We start from the raw sequence: 24,503 nt of genomic DNA, 5'->3' as shown, positions 1-24,503 counted from the left end.
CGACGAAGACCACCACTTTTCCTTCTCTGGGAAAGGTTATAGACTTGAGCAACAAAGGACAAGAAGGCACAGGTCGTGGACCACTCTTCCTTAAAAACTGCTAGCTGGAGGAGCCCACTGAGTGGCACCAGAAATGCCACTCTGCGATAGTGACCGACGCGACGCTATACCGGAGGGACGTCTGGATCTGTGCTGCGGCCAAAATTCTTTTGCGTTGGACTTCTCTGCTGTTCTTGAATGACTTACACGGCTACTACTTTCCTGAGTACCGCTTCAGAATCGTTCCTACTTTCCTTGTCACCCCCGCAGCTGGTACCCTAGCATCTTTGGCTTGACGAAGCCACCCTTGCTCCACAAGGGATGCACATGTGGCCTCGATGAATCGCGATAGCCGCCGTCCAGTGATAGCCGCCGGTACGATGTCGAGGAGCTCCATGGAGAGCTCGACCGTACGGAGCATGCACGCAACCCTATCCTATTCTTGCCTCCCTCCCTCTCCTGCTGACTCGGTGGACACGTTGGCGATTAGCAGACCTAGCAACGGATTTAGCCTTCTTAATCCAAGCCCTTATATCACTTACATGCGGGAGTCACCTAAGTAAGAAATCTAATTAAAGACATATGTTCTCCGGCATTGATAAGTGGGCCCAAAACATGGTTAACCCGTTTCGCGAAAACTATGTTGTGAACACGAAAAATTCCTTTAGCAAAATATTTAGAAAAGAAATTAATGAAATATTTCCGTTCACATATCATAGGTCCTATTTTTGCTAGGTGTACATCGTTGCTGTCAGGGACACTTTCCAATGAGTTTTTAATGGTAAAAAATTTCAAATAAAATATTCTTAATGCTAGGTTTACACAATAGTGCACTGAAGACTTAACGACTTTGTCAAAGCACTACTGCAAAAAGGCATATCAGTGCTGGTTGAAAAACGGCTTCACTGCCGGTTTTTTCAACCGGCACTCTTTACTCAGTACTGATACTTGGCTAGCATCAGTGCCGGTTGCACACCCGACACTGTTGCCGTTTCCAGCGAATAAAAAAAGAGAAAATTGGAGGCGGTGGGAGTGGCATCCAAGCTGTCTGGCTCGGATGCCGTTCCCATTGTTGCTCCGCCGCCGCCACTGCCGCCCATCTCAAACCCACCACATCGAGGACCACATACACGAGCACAAGACATTGCAGGCTAAAAATCAAAATGAAACCCCAAAAATCAAAACAAAAAGGCTAGATTTGTGCCGTCCTAGGGACTCAACCGTTGCGCCGGAGTGCCTCAATCGCCGAAGCTCAAATAGGTAGCAAGATGTATCTGCAGCCAACAAACCAAGCATGAAGAGAAATTTTCAAACAAGAGCTCAAACAGGCAGCAAGATGTATCTGCAGCTACCACAAACCAAGCAACATCTATGCGCAGTTGAGGTTGATGCTGAGGATGTTGGCCTTGATGGTAGTGTAGAGGCAAACGACGGCCTCCAGATCAACGAGACTGTCCAACAGCGAGCAGCACGGGCCGTGGTTGCTGGGTGGCTTCGGTGTTAGCGGCTCTGGGGCCGGCGGCAACGAGAAGTAGGTCACGCTCGCCACGGCGGCGAGGACCAAGTTGACAGCCAGGAGGAGCACCGTGGGGAGGAGGCTGGTGTCCGACGGTGGGGAGGAGGCAGGGAGGAGGCCGGTGGGGAGGGGCGTGGGGAGCAGGCTGGAGCCTGGGGGTGGGAAGGAGGCGCACGGGAAGAGATAAGGTTGGATGCTGGGGAAGAGATAAGGCATAACGTGGGAAGAGATAAGGCCAAGCGGAGCCGGACTTGAGGGTTGTATCAATGAAAACAATCGGATCCGTCACCTTCACTGTTAGATGGTTCTGGAACCAGGACTGAAAACCAACTACCAGTGCCGATTTGTGGCTGGAACCAGCACTGATACATCAGTGCTGGTTCCAACCACGAACTGGCACTGGTAGTTGGTTTTTAGTGCTGGTTCTTAGTGCACATGAGATTATTTATGCACAGGAGATTAAGAACCAACACTGATATCTTTTCAGTTTCAATTCTTGCACAACCAGCACTGATGAGGCGCTACTTATTGCATGTTCTATAGTGGTTAAGGTTTTTTTAGTAGGAGAAAAACTAGAAGTAAAATAGAACAAATAAACCTCACTATTACAGAATATGGCTACACTGATGGTTCCAAAACCCCCATTACTATCAGTTTTGGAACTGGCAGTGGGCAAACGGCAGTGATAGTCTGAGCACTATCACTGTTGGGTTTTCCACTAGCAGTGTTGCCCTTTTTCAGAAACAAAAAAAGAAATAACTCGAGGCGCCCACTCGGCCCTTGTGCTAGCTCCGGTGAACCCTGCTCGCACCGCACCACGACCCTGCCCCCACCCCCCTCCCCCCCGAGCGGCCTGGTGGCACGACACAAGCACACATATCAAAACTAGATGAACTCGAACGTAGATACAAGATTGCTAAGCACTAAGCTTTGTCCAATTCAACTACATCACAGATCCACCACAGCTAGTACATATGAACGACGCCAAGAAACTCCTAAACTCAAAAGCCATTACACAAAAAGACAAGCAAGAAACCTTGCAAGGAGACACCTTTGCGCCACCACTTCACTCCAAGGCATCGACGATGCGGCCGAAGAGCGTGTCCAGGAGCCGCCGCTACGTGTCAAGTTGCTAGAGCACCATCTCCATTTGCATCCTCCACGTCTCCCTCGCAGCCTCCATCCTCCTCTCTGCCACCAGGGAGCCGGAGCACGCCCCTGTAGATGCACCCGAAGCCTCCCTCGCCGACCACAAGCAGCGGGCTGAAGTCGCGTGTGGCGCTGCGGAGCTCCTGGAGCTCAAACTCACACAGGACACACCCGCTCACCCCCCTCTCATCGAACATCTCTGGGATGCTGCGCACGGATGAGGCCGAGCCTGAACCCAAGGACCGCTCATGGCTAGCCTCGTGCTTGAGGCCTTGGAGGAGCTCGTAGTGTTGGCTGACGATGTGCTCGAGGCGACGTCGGCTGCCACGGACACATTCGAGAGTGCGTCGGTGGAGACAGTAGAGAGATCCAGATCGAGAGACTAAGTGCAGGGAGATGAGTGGATGAGGAAGGAGGTGTAGTGGATAAGAGACTTGAGTGCAGAGAGAAAATAGCAGTCGGGTGTACATGAGTCAATACTCAATTGAAACAAAATTCTGAGTCCATTCCTATCATCATTGTCGGCTCGAACTAGAAACCGGTAGTGATACTTGTCATCACTGTCGGCTCAAATTATAAATCGGCAGTGATACTATCACTGTCAGTTTATACTACGAGCTAACAATGATGACCCTTATCACTGCTAGTTCACAAGTTATGATGACTGATTTTTTTTTTTGAATGGCTTATGAATCGGCAGTGATGTCCTATCACTGTCGGCCAATTAGGAACCAGCAGTAATGGGCCGACATATAAGACTAGTTTTGTAGTAGTGACTTAAGCTTCATTTGTGCATATATCACTCATATAAATTCCGATTGAGACAATTCTTTTCTAACAAATAATCTAAAATAATAATGTTTAACTTTCTACAAGAAAACTTGGATTTGTTATTTCCTTGATTTTGATTATTGCATTTTCTAATGTTATCGATTGTATATTTGGTGTGAACCTGAGTGAACTCAATGAATAATGGAACCAAAAGATCACTAGTATCACAAGGTGCAAGCCAAGCAAGGATTTAGACCTACCCAATGTTCACAACTAATTTGTGTGTTGGTTATGAAATCCTATTATGCATGCATGTACTCTATAAAAGAACTACTTATTAAGGAATGATAGTGATGACCTAGTTGCAATAATAACAACTCTCCTTGAACTTGTTACCCTTGCCATTGCAACCCTATCCTAAAGTTAGACATTATAATGTTGTTTGGGTAGAAATTGTCTGTGGTAGAAATTCTTAGTCCTGCAATGTATCGAAAGATTATTTAAGTTGTAACACTATCACTTAGGTATGGAAAAACTTGTTGAAAGTGTGAACTTGTGTTCTTGTAAAACTTGTCATTTTTCAGCTTTAAGCAAGTAGGGGTAGCTGATACCACGACAGGGGTTCGCGGAGAGCGCTTCCTTATTTTTTATGATTTGAATGGAGTTGAAGGAGCCAATTACATCAATGGGGTATGTTCAGGTATGTGTGTTTGGAAGAGATCGTCGAATCATAGAAGAATATATAAGCAGAGGCATGTTGATGGCATACAAGTACTGGTACTTGCCCATTTGATATAAGGAAACAATGTTACCAAGTATAAGTGGTGGGGCAACCCTAGCTTGTTAACCAGGTTAGGTTAGTTTTATCGAGCAACAAATGCAAGTGCAGGTGATATAAACATCTAGAGAGGATTCTATCATGCCACCGTGTTTGGACCCAAGCTTGACCAACACAACGATTAGTACCCTCTGGACTAGTGAGACCACAGTAAATGAGAGCTAGCCTCTGGGGTGCTCAGTTTACAAGAAATGAGGGGTAGTATTATTGGGGGAATCAAAATATAAGGCTGACCAATGTAACAACTTTGTCATGATAACTAGTTACATAAAGTCAATCTGTATGCATCGGCAGGAGCCACAACGGTGGAAGCTTATGTCTTGTGGGTAAAATATACAAACTCTGTTGAGTCTAAAAACTATTCAAATATAATAGTGCTCATGGTCTCGAGTGACTTGGTGATGAGTCATGTTTAGAATATTTTGTTTTGAGATGTCGAGTTACACTTTTCCTTAACGTACTACTCAAGACACTGGCGGTCATGTGTGACTTAGTGGTGAGCCATGTTTATGTGAGACCTCTCATATGGCCCTCCATGCCATGGCTAGGTTTATGTTTGGTGGAAGATGCTCATATTTGTAGTGTGATAGATCTTTTGCTTGGTGCAAGTGGTAATCATCCAAACACTGCAATCACAAATATCTGTGCTCTAGAATTATCTGCTTATATGTAGGTTTTAGCTTTATTTACACCACACCGTGGTGAAGACTTTTATTGTAGGATCTTGAAAACATCTTTGCTCTTGCATGATTCAAAATCATCTATAGCTTTCTATGAGAACTCATACACACACGCCTCGACTTAAGATGTGTGCATATGGATTTGATCCTAATCTTCTGTCATAGGAGGAATCGGTTGGTAGTTGTGAGTAGTGACCTTGACGATAGGAGGCTAACTATGATCTAAGAGCATGGTCAACAACCTTGCAAACACTAAACCACTACTCTAATGGTTATCAACCATGTCAAACACAATAGACCTGACCACAAAAGACTGCTCAAGCAAATCAATGAGAAGAACAGAAGCAACAATGGAAGAACTTCACCCGAAGGTGAAGAGTTTTGAGACACTGTTCAAATTGGCTGGAAGCAACACTGAAACAAAACAAATCAAGTCTGATGAAAAAAGTAGGGTTTGGTACAATATATATAGGGGCCATGGCTACTCAGCCCTCTTCAATTTGGTTCGTTGGATGAAAACACTAGAATGATTTTTGTCCATTGGATTACCTCTGTTACTGTGCAGTAGGTGCTTGGGATTTGTGGCTAGTTATGCATCTATTGGATTGGGCCTAAAAATGGCTTTCCAACAAGTGCTAATTGTTGGGCAATAGGTAGGCTACGATAGCATAAACCAAAAATTTCTACCATGCTCAACTAAGAAACCATGTAAGTTGGAGGTCATGAATCATTACTACTAGATGTGCAGTACAATGGAATAAGAGTTAGAGCAAACCGGTCCAACATCGTGCACGTCGATATAGAGGAAGTAGTCAAACTCAACAAGCCGATGTACTCTTTGCGTGGTCTCCTCCTTGCATGGAAGCAACCTCGTCTCCTCTTCCCTAAGCTGATCAGCATCGTAGCAATAGTAGCAATGCATCTACAGTATCCATACATCTATGGACGGAACATCATCTGTTGGTGTACTAGCACCTCCCGCATGGCTAGGGTTTGTGGGAGGCTTAGGTGGAGGGGGCAGCTAGGGTTTGGAGTGGATCTCTTGGTCTCCTACACCCCACGTCTCTCCTTATATATAGCCCACTAATAAGCCTACAAATTGATGGCTCATTGTGACTCTAATCCCTCATGGATAACTATCCAGTTAAACCTACTAACAAATCAAATCCGTACAAGTTATTCCAACCCATTAAATATGTGACACATTAGGTTCATGTATAAACTACCATGTACCGATGATCCCTTTGCATCACGCCATCGGTCATGCTCAAGGCAATATACATATCATCCTTGCGACAGCTTGTCCATTCACTTGATCTTATAGTGAATTACTCAATCCGTGATTAACTCTTTAATCACATTAGCATGGTCATGCACTTTCTAATCCAACCACATCAAGGGGGCCAGAGATATCTTAGCTCTCCTGTTATCTAGAAATGGCAAATTCTATTTTCACTGCTCACACGACATGTTTTATAGGATACATAAAAACTAACTTTATAACTACTCAGTTACAGAGTAGCGTTTGGTAGCTTCTAAGTGTGCTACTATATGTTTTGGGGATCTGCATGTACAATATCCAAGACTATAATTGATAGCACATCACATAATAATCTAGTAGTATCTCGAGATGGATCAATCCAACATCATATTCCCTAACATCTGTCCACATTATTGATTTTTTATATCTCCACATTATTGATTTGATACCTCATCTATACAACATGATCATCAATCAATACATGTGTCGGTCTAATAATCATCACTATGATATTAGACCAGAATAGCATCATAATATAGATAAAGAGCTTGAATATTTTGTAATTTTCTATGATATGTGCATTTTGTAGTTTTCTATATGATATCATGCTAGTGTTAGGCAGTCTATTTGAATATTTTGACAGCCTATCTTTCGGCCACTTACTATGTCTAACTTGCATCTGTAACTGCTAACGGCCATCAACCATGAAGTCCAATTTATGAAACTGTAGCCACTAATAGATATTTAAGAATTTATACTGGACAAATGATCTGAATGGCATGGCTAGATTGGTCATATAAAATTTCTTTTATATCATAATTTTGGTCATTTTAATAAAAATATAATAGTACAATGAAAAATAGTAGCAAAAGTTTTTGTTTTAGTCCCATGAGAAGTTGAAAAAAAACTATTTTAGACTGTAGGAAGTACCAATTTATATAGATGAAGTATACAGTGAGAAATTTGAATTTATGAGCTTGAAAGATCCAAACTCATATGCAGAATCCCTTGCTTGGTACATGTAATATGCGAGTTTGATCACTTCAAGTTGTTTAATAACAAATTATCCGATTGGTTATTTCTTAAATGTATGATTCGTATTTGAAACCAGAATAAGATCGTATGTTCGTGCTTTATATAGTCCATGTGCCTCTCATGTGCCCATGATACGCTAAGAAGGTCAATATTTGAAACCCGAATAAGATGATATGTTTATGTATATTATGTTTGATTTGATACGCTAAGCAGATCAATATTTGCCTTGATGGGGCGTTGACTCACTAAACTCTTAATTGCTTTTTGAGGTCATAAGAGGGTAAGTACATGCCCTGGTCAAGGGATTAAATCACTAAGTTTTACATGCTACTGAGGTCAGATGTAGCCTATGCAATTTAACAGTTCTATAGCTATTCTGTTTTTAGTTAGTGTTGGTTTTGTCTCATCATGCTGCGATAATTAAACCATGGAGATAAGTTCCAATGAGTGTGAATCTAATGAGAGATATTAAAGTTATTTTGGCTTTTGCATCCGTGTGCAGTCAAATTGGTTCGACTGATGGGATTGTTTGTTCTGCAGGAGCCTAGGGTTTTGTTCCTGCTGCCGAGATGCAGACAGGTTTATCTGTGTAGGCACTTCCGTTCCGTATGATGTGTGCTGTTGTCCGTGCGGAAACTGACTCTATTAGGGTCAAGCTACGTATAGTTTGAGTGGTACATAGGTATTAAAGCGAAGAAATTTTTTAAAGTGAATCGTACAAAACTATAAATATTATATTATTTGTAACATAAACTATAAGGATTATGTTTAGTAACACAACTAAAGTATTGTGCATTAATTTCATGTAAAATCCGATTTTAATTAGATTCATCTAAAAATAGTTTTTCTTTCAAAAATCCCAGAATTTTTTTATACGTATCTCATAATTCATGTGCAACCTATTTTAATAGGATTCACCTAAAAAGCCTATCTAGAATTAAAACTAAAATTATCTAAAAAGACTACTATAAATCCTAACAATTGTTAGGGGCTCAAATAAAATCCTAAAAATATGGTAAACTTCACTAATATTATTCTTATATGATGGAATAATTTCTAAAATTATTTTTATCTGAAGGTTATATGCTGAAAAAGTGAGTTACTGTGTAATGCTCTATTTATATACTTATAAAGGAACTCACTTTTTTACTATATAAACTATGGCTGAAAATAATTTTAAAAATTATTTCATAATATAATAAGATTATTAGTGAATTTTCTCATATTTTTAGGATTTCATTTGAGGCCCTAACAATTGTTAGGAATTATAAAAGTAGCACTTTTGAGAATTTTAGTTTAAATTCTACATAGACTTTTTGAATAAATATAATTAAAATGGGTTTCACAAGTATTATGGAACACATACAAAAAAATTTAGGATTTTTGGATAAACATAATACCATTTTTTGAGTGAATCTAATTAAAATCAGGTTTTGTGTTAAATTAGTGCACAAGACTTGTAATTTTGTATTATTAGCCACAATACTTATAGTTTTGTGTTACAAATATCACAATAGTTTTATGCAATTCACTCAAATTTTTATTAGTAACTTACTCATACTAATCATATAAATTTTGTATGTTGTTAAATACATAGTGAAATGACTCTAAGGTCATTTTACCTCAAGCTTCGCCCCTACCCTCTATGGTGCGTGTACTAGAAAACTGTGAAGTGGATTTGCAGGAACTAGTTGTTTCATTTGCTAATTAACTACCTTCTATTATTTTATAATTATCTGTAGTCATTGCTCAGTTTCGGTAGCTGTAAGTGTGAACGAGAACAATACGATTTCCGAAGCTTGGGACGGCATTACTTTTAGAAAATGTGTACACCACAGATTTAATAGTAGTAGGAGAAGAGGGTGTCACGCCAGTTGGCGCGCGGCCGGCGACCGGAACTGGTCGAAGTTGGACCTGAACCTCACCTGGCGGTCCATGTCCCGCGTGTAGTGGGGCCTCTTCGCCTCCGCGGGCGCCTCGTTGAACCGCCGCACGCGTCTCAGCATGAGCTCTGCGAGGGGTGAGGTCAGACCTTGAGTTGCTTAGAGCTAGTTTGGATGAGAGAAATGTTTTGGATTCTAGTTAGAGTAAGTAGAATTTTTATCAAACGGTGTTTTTTTTTCAAGTGATTTAAATTCGAAATGAAAGAAATATTTCACTTTTTTACACTACCAGGAAGAAACATCCAAAAAATATTTTCTCCTATTTTTAAATCACTTTCTTCTTATTTAGAACTACAATTATCTCTTAAAAATATATGTAATTCTGATTCACTGTCAAAACATTTTTGAAGAGAAACTATAGAAACGAAACATTTTAAAAAAATCTAAAATCTTACCAAATAAACCCTTAGATAGTCACCTCTGTAGGAGTAGAAGGTTCAGTAAAATACTCTGAAAATAGAGCTTTGAGATCCAAATTTCTAGTACGCAACAAAATTACCACTCCATCGAATTAAATGGACAGCGCAACACATCATCAAGCTTTGCAGAAAACAAGCCTCGTGATGTCGTGATATCGGCACCATGAAACATACGTATTTTTTAGATAAAAGTGGACTAGCACCTTGAAGCATATGTATGCCACAATCCGCATGAAACTGGCACTTCATGGTTCATGGAGATACCAAAACTGCATACAGTATTGTGCAAGACCTTGATTCATGATAGCAAATGACAACTACAATTAAGAACGTATTCTTGTTTTCGATAAAAGAAGATTTAGTATGTAACATCTTTGTATCAAGATGATACAACCAAAAAAGAGCTACTCTCAGCTTCTGCATACCAGTTGTACATAGCCAAAAAAAATTGTAAAAAGAAAAGTCAAAAATGAAAAACATGAATCATACTAAAGACCAACGCCAAGGCTATGGTGAAGGGCCCTCCATTCGGAGCCTAAACTCCCATCCAAATCGGTTAAGAACTTCCTGACCACCCGTTCCAGGTGCGCACACATCACTACCACCATATCTTGATGTTTTTTTTGCTACAGTATAGACTACGTACGAAACCAACGTGTACAAATATGAATAACCTGCAAATGAGAATTAACTTTCTCTTATTAAAGATAATATCATTTCTGTATATACATAACGACCAACAAAACGTTTTGCAATAATATTTGAGCTTTCTATTGTTTATTAAGACTACGAGACCAAATTCTAAACGTATTTGGGACACTTCTATGTGGGTAAATGTTAGAAGCCACCTAGATGATGAACCATATATATCTGGCAAAATAGCAATAAAAAATAATATGTTTAATCGTCTTGTTTTTAACAAAAACAATACTTTTGACTTCCTTGTCATTATCTTTAGCTAAGTTATTTTTGGTTAGTAGGACTTCTTTGCGTAAGTATCATAGGAAGACTCTGATTTTTAGAGGTAATTTTAGTTTTCATAGTTTTATATTCATGTTCGGTGTATCACTGTGTATGAGTATCCGATAGAGTGAGTTCGCTAAAAAAAATTCAGACTGATTTAGATTTTAACGAAACTCGTTGGGCTCTTATGATAGAGTGATGTTGATAAGGTATGGGTGCAGATCTTTCCATACTATCAATTTCGTGCCAATCAAGTTCCGTCGTAATGAGATATTCGGTGGTTGTGATGGTTAAATTCAGGTGTTTAACATGCACATGGTTGTCTATATATGAACTGTTTGTCTAGGATGTACATATTACATGGAAACTCTGTCAGAATTTATAATAGTTTCTAGGTTTAGTGGGTTTTCAGATGATATTTGGTAGCCTCCGAGTTTATAGTAACATGGGGCGTTACAGTTGTTAAATTAAAATTTATAATAATTCTAAAACTCTTAATTACGACACATTCCCCTCCATAAGACACATCAATCATCATGATCACCTTGGCTTGCAGGCGTGGATCAAACAGCCCAGATTTGCCCAGCTCGGTCTTGAAATTAGCAGAAACAGCGAGAATAAGGCCGACGACGTTCGGCTGGTTGGTGGCTGGACTGATGAAGAACCGTGTCGCAGGCTCAGCTGCTTTTCGCAGGTAATTGTGCCTACTCTCCTCGCCCGTGCTTCTTAGGAAAATCGACGCTGAACTTGTAAAGAACCTCGCTGCTGTTGCCACTTAGTGTGCCATAGTGTCCCGTTGCCATCCATGACTATGAAACAAAACTTGTCATCAGACGCCAGAAGCTCATTCTGTGCCTCAGTGTGGAACTACTTGTCACAGAGATAATAGAGTGAAGCGTTTATAGGCCTGAATGGCTCAAAGTCAACGGCGACCTTCTGTTGGGCTGTGCCGTATTGTAGGCAAGCCCCATGGCTTAGAGCCCAATGCATATGTCGATTTCGACGGTGCGTCCAAGTACATGTACCAGAGAGGAGAAAGAAATAGATGAGTTCCAGAAATTTCCCCAAATCGACCACGCCTTCTCTTCGCCATCATCGGTGACAATGGTCCCCGTGTAGGGCACGGCAAAACGACGAACGGCTGATCAGGATCAGACGGCCCTAGATCGTTCCTCTCAGCTTTTACGGTCCCAAGCACAGACATATGGGGAAATCGCGTTAAATGCAACCATTATCATCGGCCAATAATCCGCAAGCAAACATATGAGCCCCAGGTGCATGGTTCCAGATTACAAGATGCGTACAATGAATGCAGCTTCACATGAACAACAACGCACGAAAAAGAGCCACTGTTTCACAAGACATTAGCTCAGCAGCACACGTTCCAAATCAGGTATCCTCACAGGCAGGACGCCCGATTGGCTAGTTGGTAAGTTCCATGATAGCGGTAACGATGTCCCCGTCGGCGGCCTTCAACGCCTTGACCGCCTTGGCCCTTGACACAGAGGCCTGGGTCATCACCAGCTCGATGTCCTTCGGCTCGACGCCAGTCTCGTCGATAACCTCGTCGTCATCCTGAGCAGCTGTTGAAGCCTCGGCCTTTGACGTGAGGCTGCTAACGTCTGGCGCCTTGAACTGCTCCGCAGCCTGTGTCTGCAGCTGTGAGCTCAGGTCCTCAATCTTGGCCTCCCCGAAGATCACATACGTGTCCGACGCAGGGCTCTTGAAGACATCCGGCTTGGAGATGACAAAGAGGATCTGGAAATGGAACAGGAGTTGGATATAGCAACAGGAAGTTAAACAAGAACGCAGAGTAGAAAGCTCAGTCAGAAGCTTACATTCTTGCTCTTCTTGACAGTTACACGGCTCACACCAGTGATGGTCTTCATGCCAAGCTTCAGCATGGCCTTCCTGCTCTTTTTCTCACTCCGGCTCTGCTTAGATCTCCCACTGGCATCACCTCCTGGTCATTGAAAAATTAGGCAATTGAGATTGCGAACAAAAATAGAATCATTTGCTTCATTGTAAAAGTATCAGCAGAGAATGGGATAGATTAACATTTCTTAGACCAAATATACTATGGGATTGGGCCAACAATGCATAATGAGCACCACCAGACCATATTTTTTCAATCTGCTAAGATAGTATGTTATATTGACAACTGCAGTGACTATTAATGGTGCACTCATCTACCATCATGCAGTGATTGGTAGCAGAGATTCAGTTCTGTAAAATACAAGGTTGGAAAAAGCGTTGAACGGCATCCGCCGCAGTGCGCTAAAGTGCTAGGCAGCCACAGCGCCTAAGCAGAGGAACGTGTGCGCCTAGGTGTGCAGAAGCGGAGAAAAGCGGCGTGGAGGCGGAGCGAGGCGCGCTGGAGAGAGCGGGAGTGGATGGCGGGAGATGGTATGGGCAGGCAATAGAGATAGGGAAAGGACTAAGGAGGCTCGGGCTAGGTTTTTTAGCAAGGTAGAGAGGGGGTGGCGGCTCGAGGTCCTTCGCCCTCGTCTCGTCCTCGGGCTGCCGGATCGAAGAGCTCCTCCCTGTCTTCTCACCACACTGCCATGATCTCTGCGCAACCACGACCTGAGGCCCGAGTTCCTCCTCTTCACCTCGCCGGCGCCACCTAGCCCCTGCGCCCCTCCTCTCTACTCCTCGTCCTCTTGCCAGCGCCAAACCTCCTGCACTAGGTGAGGTGAGATGTGCGTTGCCTTCTCGCCTCTTCCCATTCCCTCCTCGGTCCCTCCCCTTCTCGGCTCCGTGCCTCCACCCCTACTCTGCTTTGCTTGACTGCTTCTGTCAAAAAGCTTGATTGAGATGTGCTCTGCCTCTGGATATGCTTGTAGTTGTAGAGTAGAATTAATTTGTTCATGTGTGCTACCTCTGGACTGCAGAATGCTTCTTTCATATAGTATACAATATTGCTCTGCCTCTGGATTGGTACTTGGATGCTGCTCCATGCCTCGATCAGCAGTGTGCTGCCCTATACTATATTGATCTGCATGTAATATATTGCTTGCAAATTGCAATGGCCAATGCCTCGATCTGCAGTGTCCTGCCTATACTATATGGCTCTGCATGTATTATATTGCTCCGCCTATGGGAATCGTGTACTTCTGCCTGTAATATATTGCTAGGATCTGGACACACACATACTGTATTGCATTATTGCTCTGATTATGATATGGCATTATGGCTACTTGTAGTCTGGACTTGTATAGTTTTGCGTATAGTTTTGCTTCATTGCTTTTATGCAGTAGGTATATTGATTATTGAACTATTGCTTGTTTTGTATTTGTAGGATGTCAACGCTCAGAACGAATGTGACAGCAGCAGTGCTAGTGCAAGAAGAGTGTCCTTAAGAGGAAGTCAGATGATGTAGGATGGGAGTATTGGACTCTAGTTGATGCTTCCAACAAGGATAAAGTGAAGTGCTTGTTTTGTAACCATGTGAGCAGAGGAGGGATTTATCGTCTCAAGCAACATGTGGCTCATGTTGGTAATGCCATGGTGAAATGCAAGAAAAGCTCACAGGAAGCTAAAGACAAGTGCAAGAAATCTCTTGAGGCAACACGGAAGAGGAGGGAAAAGACTGCCCGTGAGCTAGGGACGAGAGATAGTGTGAATGTTTCTCGGGTTGGAGGAGAGGAAGATGAAGTTACTTGTGTTGCAAGCTCAGAGCCTCACAAGTTAGGCCCCATTGATAAGTGGACACATCCTATTGATCATAAATTAACCCAAGCTGAAGCCTTGAAGCAACAAAAGATAAACAATGAACTTTGGAAAAAGCGAACACATGAGGTGCAACAATATGTTGCTACATGAGTGTATACACATGATAATTATTTTTATCCTCGCTGCCATTCATTATTCACTAACTAGCAGTGTTTGCTGCCTTCATAGTTCATAACCACGTTTTTGTATTGTTTTGTAGCTATACCATTCAATGCTTGTGATAATGATGAGTTCAGATTAATGTGTGAAGCAATTGGGAGGTTTGGCCTTGGATTTGAACCGCCTTCTAAACATGATTTTCAAGAGGCTTTGCTGAGGAACATGCAAGAACGAAGAATTTGCTGCAGGAACGTGATGCTGAAAAGATAAAGAATGGCTGCTTCGTTATGACCAATGCTTGGTCAGATAGGAAGAGAAGCATAATGAACTTGTGCACACATTGTGCTGATGGATCAAGTTTTATGAAATCAAAGGAGATGTCAGATGTATCACACACAAGTGAAGTCATCTTTGAACTAGTGGATGAAGCAATTGAGGAAGTAGGTCCTGAACATGTAGTGCAAGTAGTGACAGACAATACTTCTAACATGGGAGCAAAGAAACTCTTGTTTGACAAGAGGCCAAACGTCTTTTGGAGCTCTTGTGCAACCCACACCATTAACTTGATGCTCCAAGGAAATGGCAACCTGCCAAGGTTCAAGAAGGTACTTGACCAAGCAAAAGCACACACGGACATTGGAATGCATGAGGCACTTCTCTTCAGGGAAAGAAATCATAAGGCCAAGGGTGACTAGATTTGCTGCTTCTTATCTTACTTTGCAAAGCATTCTGGACAAGGATCAACTAAGGAAGATAGTGGTTGATGGTAGGTGGGACAAATTGAGAGAAGTGAAATAAAAAAAAGGGAAAGGAGGCAACAGCTACGATGATGAATATGACTTTTTGGAAAGATGTGAAGGTTTGCTCAAATGTCTTTGAGCCTTTGGTAAAAGTTCTTCGTTTGGTTGATGGGGATGTCAAGCCATCTATGGGTTTTGTTTCTGGAGAAATAATTAAGGCAATGAGAGAGATCAAGGAGTCCTATGGAAATGTGGAGTCCCGCTACAAAGATGTCATGGCTGCTGTTGAGAAGAAGATGAAAGGATGACTTGATTCTCCATTGCACTTAAGTGCATACTTGCTGAATCCATATTATAGTTATGCTGACACTTCAATCTTTGATGATGGCACAATAACGGAAGGGTTTATTAATTGTGTGGAGACCTTTTATCATGATGATAAGGAGAAGCAAGATCAAGCTGTAAATGTTGAATTGAGGAAATTCCAGAATAAAGAAGGCTCCTTTGCAAAGAAGCTAGCGAGGACTTGTCAAAACTTCGATTATAACCCAGGTAAACTAATGTTCTGCCCTTCTAATTTCTGAAATGCATTGTAAATTAATTCTCTGCCCTCATATATTTCTGCAATGATTGAAATTAATTATGTGTTGTCATTTCCTATTCTTAGCATCTTGGTGGAAACTCTATGGAACTGAAACAGACCAGGTAAGCTCGACAGCTCAAGAGATGAAGAACAGACCAGGTAAGCTGCTGTTTAATTGTTTATTATGGTATTAATGTGTTATAAGTTATACACATAATTAGTCTACATGCAAGGTTACACACTTGAAACTGCTACTCTTCAATTAATATTACAATCTGCTATTTTGGCCTATTTATTCATGCTATTTTGGCCTTGGATGCACCATCTTCTTGGGCTTCAGGCTAACTGAAATTGACATTTGACATGCTACAGTACACCATGCCTAGGCGACACCTAAGCAGACAAGGCACTAGGCAGAGGTTCACCGCCCACCTAGCGCCTAGCGCTTTTTGAAACCTTGGTAAAATATGTTTCATCTCACCAGATGTCATAGGAAAACTATTTCACCTAGAAACTAATACTAGCAATTCAACAAATAAGTCCAATAAATTAAGGAATATGCATCAAGCAAAAGAAAGACAATGAAAATATGGATAGCACTAAAATGATCCAATATGCAATTTTATACACAGAAACGACATAAAAATATGCAACAATTTAAAATTTTGTACTTGACAAATACACAGTGCTGACATCATTCGTCAATGAAAGCACAAATTCCAACTATTTATCAGATTTCTATTTGTAGACAGGGTCAAATTTTTCATAAAAATAAAACATAATAACAACGTACTTTGCATATTTGATGTTGGAACATGTGTATAGTGCTCATGAATCCATTTTATAAACGTGTCCAGTTCCACAATAATGCCAGTAGGTAACAGTAGATATGAATGATAACAGTTTCACATACCCTCAGCATCATCCTCATCCTTGTCATCCTCATCATCATCGTCTTCCTCGTCATCGTCGTCCTCAACGATTGGCTCATCTTGCTACGTACAAAGGAATGTCACCAGTTCAGAACATCATACACAAAAGTATGATCTATTTCAGTATATGCACAACAATACACAATAGTGAAAAACCATAATTCAGTTTATGCCTCACCAAATAGCACAACATGGTCAATAGAACACTATTAATTATTGTCGGTCCATGTTACCACCATGAGGATTTTTGCAAATTATCGCATTGATGTTTGAGGAATCAAGTTACTCATACGGATGCTACAATCTGTAGTACGAACTAGAGGCATCCCAGGATCAAGCAAGTTCTGTAGGAAGCTCTAACACATCTACTTTTTTTTCTTTCACTGCTTACTTTTTGGTGCTCTGTATAACGGGAGGCAAGAACTACCAAGACTACGACATGACAAACATATCAGCTCTCTATGAAGTGGGGGTGCGAGAACTATCAGGACTTACAACATTTCAAGCATATGAGAGACAATAGCACATCAAAATAAGTAAATCACAGACTCGAGTATCACAAGATCAAACGATCGCATAATCCGCAAGGCAAGAAACGCACGTTAAAGCTGTGGACCGCACAAGTTTCTTGCGTTCTAGCAGCTCAACAGCGACGAAGACAAATCCCAACCACCTGTCGGCCCAATCCAGCGCCACCAACCTAAAACTATTCACTCACTAAGTCACTACCAAGCTGACACAGCCTAAAACACGCAAGATCTAGCAAGAAACTCCACGCCTAGCACACAGACACACACAAAATTCGCATCTTCACACCCCCCGCAGCGCAATCCGTCCACGCTCGGGGGCCCTGAGGCGCGCGCCGAGTCGAGCCTGAGGAGGAGGCACGGGTTGGAAAAGGTCCAGCTAAGTCATCGCTCACCTCCTCGATCTTCTGCTCCTCGAGCAGGGCGCGGAGCTGCTCCTCTTGCGTCTGGGTCTCGGCCGTCATGGTGGGTGTTGGGGATCGGGGAGCCGGCGGCGGGAGGGGAGCGAAGCGCTAGAACCCTAGCAGGGAATGGAGGCGCGTTGCCTTGCTGCGGAAGAAGCGTCGCTGCGGGGGGGGGGGGGGGGGGGCGGCGGCGGCGCGGACTCGTGGGTTTTATTCCGAGCCACAATGGGCCGGGCCGGGCCGGGCCGTGGTAGACAGTTCATTTTCAGGCCTGACTTGGACCCAATGGGCTCGAGGCCCAATTGAACGAACGGATTGGACCCTATTTAAAAAAATACAAAAGCGGATTGGACCTCAAATTGGACCCCATTTCAAAAAAACCCCGTGCATTTTTATTGGAAAACTCATTTTTTTACCATATGTATAATTATCCTCTCTTCCATCATTAAAAAGTGCTAGTTTCTGTTTTTCCTCTTACGTTAGTGCTCCTGTTAGGAGCTGACCATTGAAAAATACAGAAAAAAAGGTATTAAAAAATTATAGTAAATTTCCTCAAGAATCTTTAAAACTTTTGTGCAAAATCTATACCTAAATCCCTCTGAGTGTTTCACATATTTCTACCGATTTAAGCGTGAACAACTAACCATCATCCAAAACCAAACAATAGCATAATCATGGGAATTTTGGCTTCTGAATGGTCTCATATAGAAAGGAGCAGAATTTCCCAGCAAAGCCAATTTGGTCACCCAAAACTTTGCAAGAATCTTATCAAATCTTGGGCTATGCAAAATGGCAACAATTTAAATGGTGGATGCTTGTGAACCAACTCTAGATGTTAGTGGAAGTGTGAGGATACGACTTCTCTCACCAGATTCAAATCATGGCTTCTATGATTTACACACGCACCAGTGTTTTTAATGGTACTATAGATGTATGATAGAAATATGCTCGCATATGTAGGTATGATATACATGTACATCATCCTATAATTGTAGAAAAAAATGGTGGTTGCTTGCCACTAATAAACGCAATTTCAAAGACACGTTTGCTCACGGGCTCGGATAAAAAGGCAAAGCGGCCATCACTACGCTACTTGTCCTCGGTAGCAGTAGCACTCCCCCTCTACCACTTCATCAGCACCACACCTATGCGTGGTGGCGGCAGCAGCGCCTGGCCTCGAGGCACCAACCCTAGTCTGCTCAGCCCCGTCGGCGACAATGGCAGCGGGCGGCGATGCATGAGGGCGTGTGGCATGGGGAGCAGGAGGGCGGGGGACCACAGCCACCGGGCCGCGGCGGAGGGACGAAGAGGAAACAGAAGAGGCGGCGGAGAAGGAGGAGGGAAGCATCAGGGCCGACCCTGAGGGGGGGGGGGCTAGCGGGGCGGCCGCCCCGAGCCCCAAAACCCAGATGCCTCATATGTATATATATCTTGTGTATATGGGTTCAAAAGCAAACTGAAAAAATTAGATCTGGACGATTTATATTTAATAATGAGTTCTATTTTTAATTTCGCTTCAGGCCATCAAAATATCAGGATCGGTCTGGGAGGCATAGCGACTGCCGTGGACCTGTGCGGCTGTAATGCGTGGCCGCGCTGCTGCTCAGCGCCGCCGTGGTGCTCTCCGCGCTCTTCTGGCTACCGCCCTTCGCCAGCCACGGCGACAGTGCGGGGCCGACGGGATCCCGGCGGCGCGTTCGCAGGTCAGCCCGCTTTGCGAGATCTCGCATGTCTTGCTTTCTATTTTCGTTCGTGGTTTTTAAATCTCTTTCGTCGTACGGATGTCAATGTATGTATAGTGTAGCTGTACAATTGCCGTTCTTGATAGTGGACGGGATAGCCAACCTATATTTGTGCCAGTTGGAGGAAATGGTCTCTTTCCCTGGATGGTTGCTGAGTTGCTACACGGTGGCAGTTATTCATATGGTGATGGTGGAGATTTTTGCGTGGATGGCGAGTTTGGGTTTGGGCGCCATATTCTGTTTTGGAAAAAATCTACATAACTCTAAACTATCAATGTTGTATACTTAAAATCCTAAACTATAAAACTAGGTACGGTACAAAACTGATTACTTAACCCTGTAGCCTGGTTTCCGAGATGGTTTTCGCCTCATTCGCATCCATGCTGACACTGATTTTGCCACACAAGTGGGTATAGGCACAGGGACAGCATGTCAGTGTGCAAAGTGACCAAGGGTGATGTGGGCGAAGCGGACACCGCGTTGGCGGCGAAGGTGATGCTAGCATACCCGACCAGCATACTGGTGTCTAGGAACGCCAGCATGAGCGTGAGCCCTTGCGCGTGGACTGACGTGATGTACAACGCGCCGCGGTCATCGACCTTGACCTCTCTGGCTGCAACCTCTTTGGTGCCATGCCCGCCACGCTATCCCGCCTTAGCCACCTTGCGTGCCTACGGAGCTCGGGAACATGACGGAGCTCGTTCGTCTTGAGGCGACGAACTACGGGCTCTCCAGTGAGATTCCGTCGGAGCTGGGCACTGGTTCTTCCCTCGTCTCTCCTTTGCTCAAAGCACCAAGGTTGCCGATTTCTTCTCCAAGTCATGCAGCTTCAACCCTCCCTCCACAGTGCACCAATTCTCAAGCGAGAGCCACCGTTGGATTCCTAAGATTACCATGGATCCATTTTGGGCTGCCCTTGAGCTAGAATCATCCTGTGGCCGAAACGCCCAATTTTGGGCGGCCGCTATTGCCACTGCCAATTCCTTGTCCCGATACCCTGTCTCCCTAATCCCTTTCTCCTTCACCATCTAGAGAGCATACACTAGTTCTCTGAAGCATCAATTTGGCCTGAAAACCTTCGAGTCGCTCTCGCGCCTTGCGTCTCGATCGGCCGCCACTGCTCGTCAGCGTCGACGCTGTAGGCAATGCCCTAGCCCCGAGTGACTCTTTCCCTCACGCCGCAATAGCGCCTAGAAGCTCCACCCCAGCCCAATTGGCTCGAGATGCTTCTAGCCACCATGGCCATGGCGGCGCCTCGACGCTCTCCGCTACCGTTGTTGGCCCTTTTTGTCGCCTCCTGAATCAATCTAGCTCGCTTAATCTCTTTCCCTTCCTCTCCTCTCGCTCCTTATCGAATCAACATCCGATATGTCCTTTATTCGCCGGACGAAGTCAAGCTCCGCCGGCCGTTCGATTGACCTTGTTCTTCTTCTTCCCTGGGTGGTCCGATGTGGCAAACACATCAACGTGCTTTGCAAAGTGATTGGTAGCGTGGACGCCAGCAAGGCAAAAACTACCTCAAAAGCCAGGCTATGGAGTTAAGTAAACGATTTTGCAAAGTTGAAGGTCTATAATATCTGATTTTATAGTTTGGAGTTTAAGTATACACCAGTTGATAGTTTAGAGAGTTATGTAGACTTTTTCCTTCTGTTTTTAGGTGCCCTTAGAGCATGGACAATGTGATGCTCAGAGGAGGTGTTTATAGAAAAAATCAGTTTTTTTTTTCTCAACTGTACTAGTACATGTGCTTAGACGAAGGGTAAGCTATTTACTTAAGTACTACTACTTATATTAGTGCTAATAAGACAATTAACTATGTTTAAATACCTGTAGCATTTGTTTACATTGGACACTATAATTTTTATATAAATACTTAATACTCTCTTTCCTTAAGTACCTAACCATAAGCATGTAGGTTGTTCATGCTCTGGTAGGTGGATTTGTATAGGCTGTTGTGAACTCCTTTCTTAAAAAAGTTTAAATGAAATGGTTGATTACTCAAATGTTATTGAACAGTACATATAATTTTACACAATCACTCATTGAAAAAAGATCATAAGTGACGGATGATAATTATTATGGTGACGAGTCTTACACCTGTCACCCTAAACATGCCACTGATAATTAGTCATAAGTGACGGATAAGACCAATAAGATTATTGGTGACGGATCATAATAACTATGACCCGTCATTTATATTCGATGAATATTTTTTGTGTTTTTTGAAAGTAAAAAAGTCAAAAAAATAATTTTTTATCCGAGCCATCCTAACGCAGGGGCTATCACCACTCGTTACATGTCACATGCTATTTTTAACACTATATTTATACTTTGTGTTTCGTAGGAATAGAACTCGCGACCTCCGCTCGTGTGTGTTGTCCTTTATCACCTCATCCTCACGCGCGTTCTGAAGAAAACCGGATATTTTATCCTTTTAATATTTTTTTGTCGAAGGTCATTAAGTGATGGGTCATTGTCACACCCGGTTTTAACGGTCAAAAACAGATACGGCTTATGTGTGCCCAGGATGTTCAACACACATAAGGACATCACAGGTGAAGTAACAAAAGCAATACTTTTATTAAATAAACGTTAAACTCTTACAACAATTGACATATATTGTCTTGCGGAACAGAAGCACTGGTGCCCAACAACACCGCAGGCAACCGACCGGGAGACACGCGCCTAGAACGTCACAACCTCGTCTTGATAGTCTTCAACATCTTCACTCACTGAGCAGCAGCACACATGTCGCATGGTATAGGAAAAATAGCAAGTGTGAGCGCATGATGCGCTCAGCAAGTGTGGGAAAGTAATGATATGCAGGCTTATATCAAGAATAAGCTAACACATGGTATATTTACGTAAATACGAGTAATGAAAAGATATTTAGACTCAAAAGCATTAAACAATTATTAAAAGTGAATGTAACCCACACAGTCCAGCACGCAGCATACAAGACTCCCCACCTTGCATACCATAACCATCTAGTACTCCCTGTACTATAACTAAAACCACAACCATCTAGTACTCCCTATACCAGAACCATAACCACAACCATCTAGTACTCCATGTACCAGAACCATAACCACAACCACAACCAAACTCATAACCGCAATCCACTAATCATGTGAGGATCCAATTCTTATAACCGTGAGCACGTCTGTTATAACAGTTTTTACACTCTGCAGAGGTTGTCCAGCTTTCCCCACAAGTCATGATTTTTATGTTGCCGTGTTAGCTAGACACTTAACACACGTCAGTGGTGTGTCGCTCGGAAAGTCACTTCAAAGCCGTTACAAAGTTTCATCCAGTATGTGCATGCCCGCTAGGTTTCACCGCCGTCAAAGTGGCATCACACCACCTAGAAGCCCCCTTTTGCGCCTTGTAGCTCCAGAAAGTTTTCACCCTTCCCTTCCACTACACATCTCATACCACTAACCAAATGGTTCTGGCCTTTGCCGTCCCCATACATCCACTCTTCCGTTTGGTACGCACAAAAACTAGAATCCACTAATTAATAGGCTAGGCCTGTCCCATACCAGGTCTTGTGGTTGGTACGATATATCTTAGGTTGTCGCTCCACGAACCGGTCCTTACTTAGGTTACTTGAGCAAGCACTAAACCAACATCATAACCATGATAACCATCAAAACCACTTTGCTCAAGGCCTAAGGTTCCATGTTGCTAGACCATTAACACATTAACGACCATTGTTACATAAGTTTATTAATCAAGTATATGACACTTCTCAATATCCCAAAAGCATGGCTAAGCAATCTACCCATAAAAGATACCTAACCATAAACCATCTAGGTTCCAAGGGATGATAAGGGAAAATCTAGGGAAAACCCTAACATAGGTGACTATCCATCATGTTGACAGACACTTCATGCAATTTTGTAAAACAAAACATTTAAAAGCATAGGTTCAAGATGATCAAGGACACTTGCCTTTTACCCAATGCTGCTCAGTGTTGATAAAATCTTGATGGGGGACGCGAATGCAAATCCGGTGCGCGTGCAGAACACGTCCAAAAACCGGACAACGGATATGTCGACCTTGATTTCGACGGTTTGGCTGCTCTAATGGCCGAACCGGTTGGTGAGGGCGTGGGGAACATCATGGGACATGTGCTGGCAAAAGGGCATGGCAAACGGTGCACTAGTTGGCCGGGAACATCGATGCCAATTAGCTACAGCGCTGCTGTCTCGAGGCTGTCCGCGACGGCGACGACCGTGGCGACGTAGATCGGGCTTTGGCCGGGGCTAGGGCTTTGCTAGAGACTTAATATGATGGTAAAACAGTATTAAGGGAGGAGAAGAAGGGGTCCTCACATTGCTTTGATGATCGAGGAAGGAGGATTCGCGGAGAAGACGACGTAGCGCATCACGGGCGGCGGCGGTGACGGCTCCGGCGAACGGCGGCGCTCCGGCGATGTACGGACAGGGCAGCAGCGACTTCTAGGGCTTGGAGGCATGGAATAGAGGTAGGAGAGAGCGTGCAACTCATATTTATAGGGCTAGGGCCGGCTGGTTGAGGTGGAGTCCAAACCGAACATGAATCGGATTCGAGTTCGAGTCGGTTACGATTTCCTTTTTCGCAGCTCTTTATTCCGACGATGATATCTCTATCGTCTGGACTCCAAATTGGACGTTTCTTGATTCTAAATTATAGTAATAGAAAAGATCTACAATATTTCTAGTCATTGGAACTTCTGAAAACGCCATCTTGATTTCCAAAAATGGGCCACAATATAAACTGTTTGAACTCGGACTTCTCTGCGCAGCACTGATTTCGGGGGCCATAACTCCTAGCTCCATTATCCAAAAGAGGACTTCAATAGGTTCAAATCAAAGCTCTCGACGGCACCTACAACTTTAGTATTGTTAAGATTTGCATTGGAGGCCGTTTTGAACTCTAAAACATCATGCGAAGATGAGGCTGTCCAGGACCCCGCGAAAATTTACAGATTTCGTGGATCCTTTGTTGGGCCATCTAGAAGACTTGGCTAAGGGTTTAAACTTGAGCAAGATTGAGTCCAAAGACACTTTAGGTATATCTAGGGTTTAAAAAAGAAACTTTTGCAGAGAAATTTGAATAGAATTTGAATTTGAATTGAGTTTG

General features: G+C 43.1%; 2 protein-coding genes across 2 annotated transcripts; both read right to left on the bottom strand.

Moving 5' to 3' along the window:
• Positions 1 to 1,408: 1,408 nt before the first annotated feature.
• Positions 1,409 to 1,771, bottom strand: LOC133928059 (pEARLI1-like lipid transfer protein 2). The gene has a single exon (XM_062374344.1). The coding sequence runs from the start codon at positions 1,769 to 1,771 to the stop codon at positions 1,409 to 1,411; it is 363 nt and encodes a 120-aa protein (XP_062230328.1).
• Positions 1,772 to 11,827: 10,056 nt separating this feature from the next.
• Positions 11,828 to 17,805, bottom strand: LOC133928785 (nascent polypeptide-associated complex subunit alpha-like protein 1). The gene is made up of 4 exons (XM_062375271.1): positions 17,626 to 17,805; positions 16,685 to 16,766; positions 12,453 to 12,577; positions 11,828 to 12,372 (listed from the first exon to the last, which is right to left on the bottom strand). Exons 1-4 carry the CDS (start codon positions 17,692 to 17,694, stop codon positions 12,037 to 12,039), a joined length of 612 nt encoding a protein of 203 aa, XP_062231255.1. The 5' UTR covers positions 17,695 to 17,805; the 3' UTR covers positions 11,828 to 12,036.
• Positions 17,806 to 24,503: the final 6,698 nt, after the last annotated feature.

The sequence above is a fragment of the Phragmites australis genome, chromosome 9 (assembly GCF_958298935.1).
Source record: "Phragmites australis chromosome 9, lpPhrAust1.1, whole genome shotgun sequence".
NCBI classification, from domain to species: domain Eukaryota; kingdom Viridiplantae; phylum Streptophyta; class Magnoliopsida; order Poales; family Poaceae; genus Phragmites; species Phragmites australis.
This window is presented reverse-complemented; position numbering and strand designations above follow the sequence as displayed.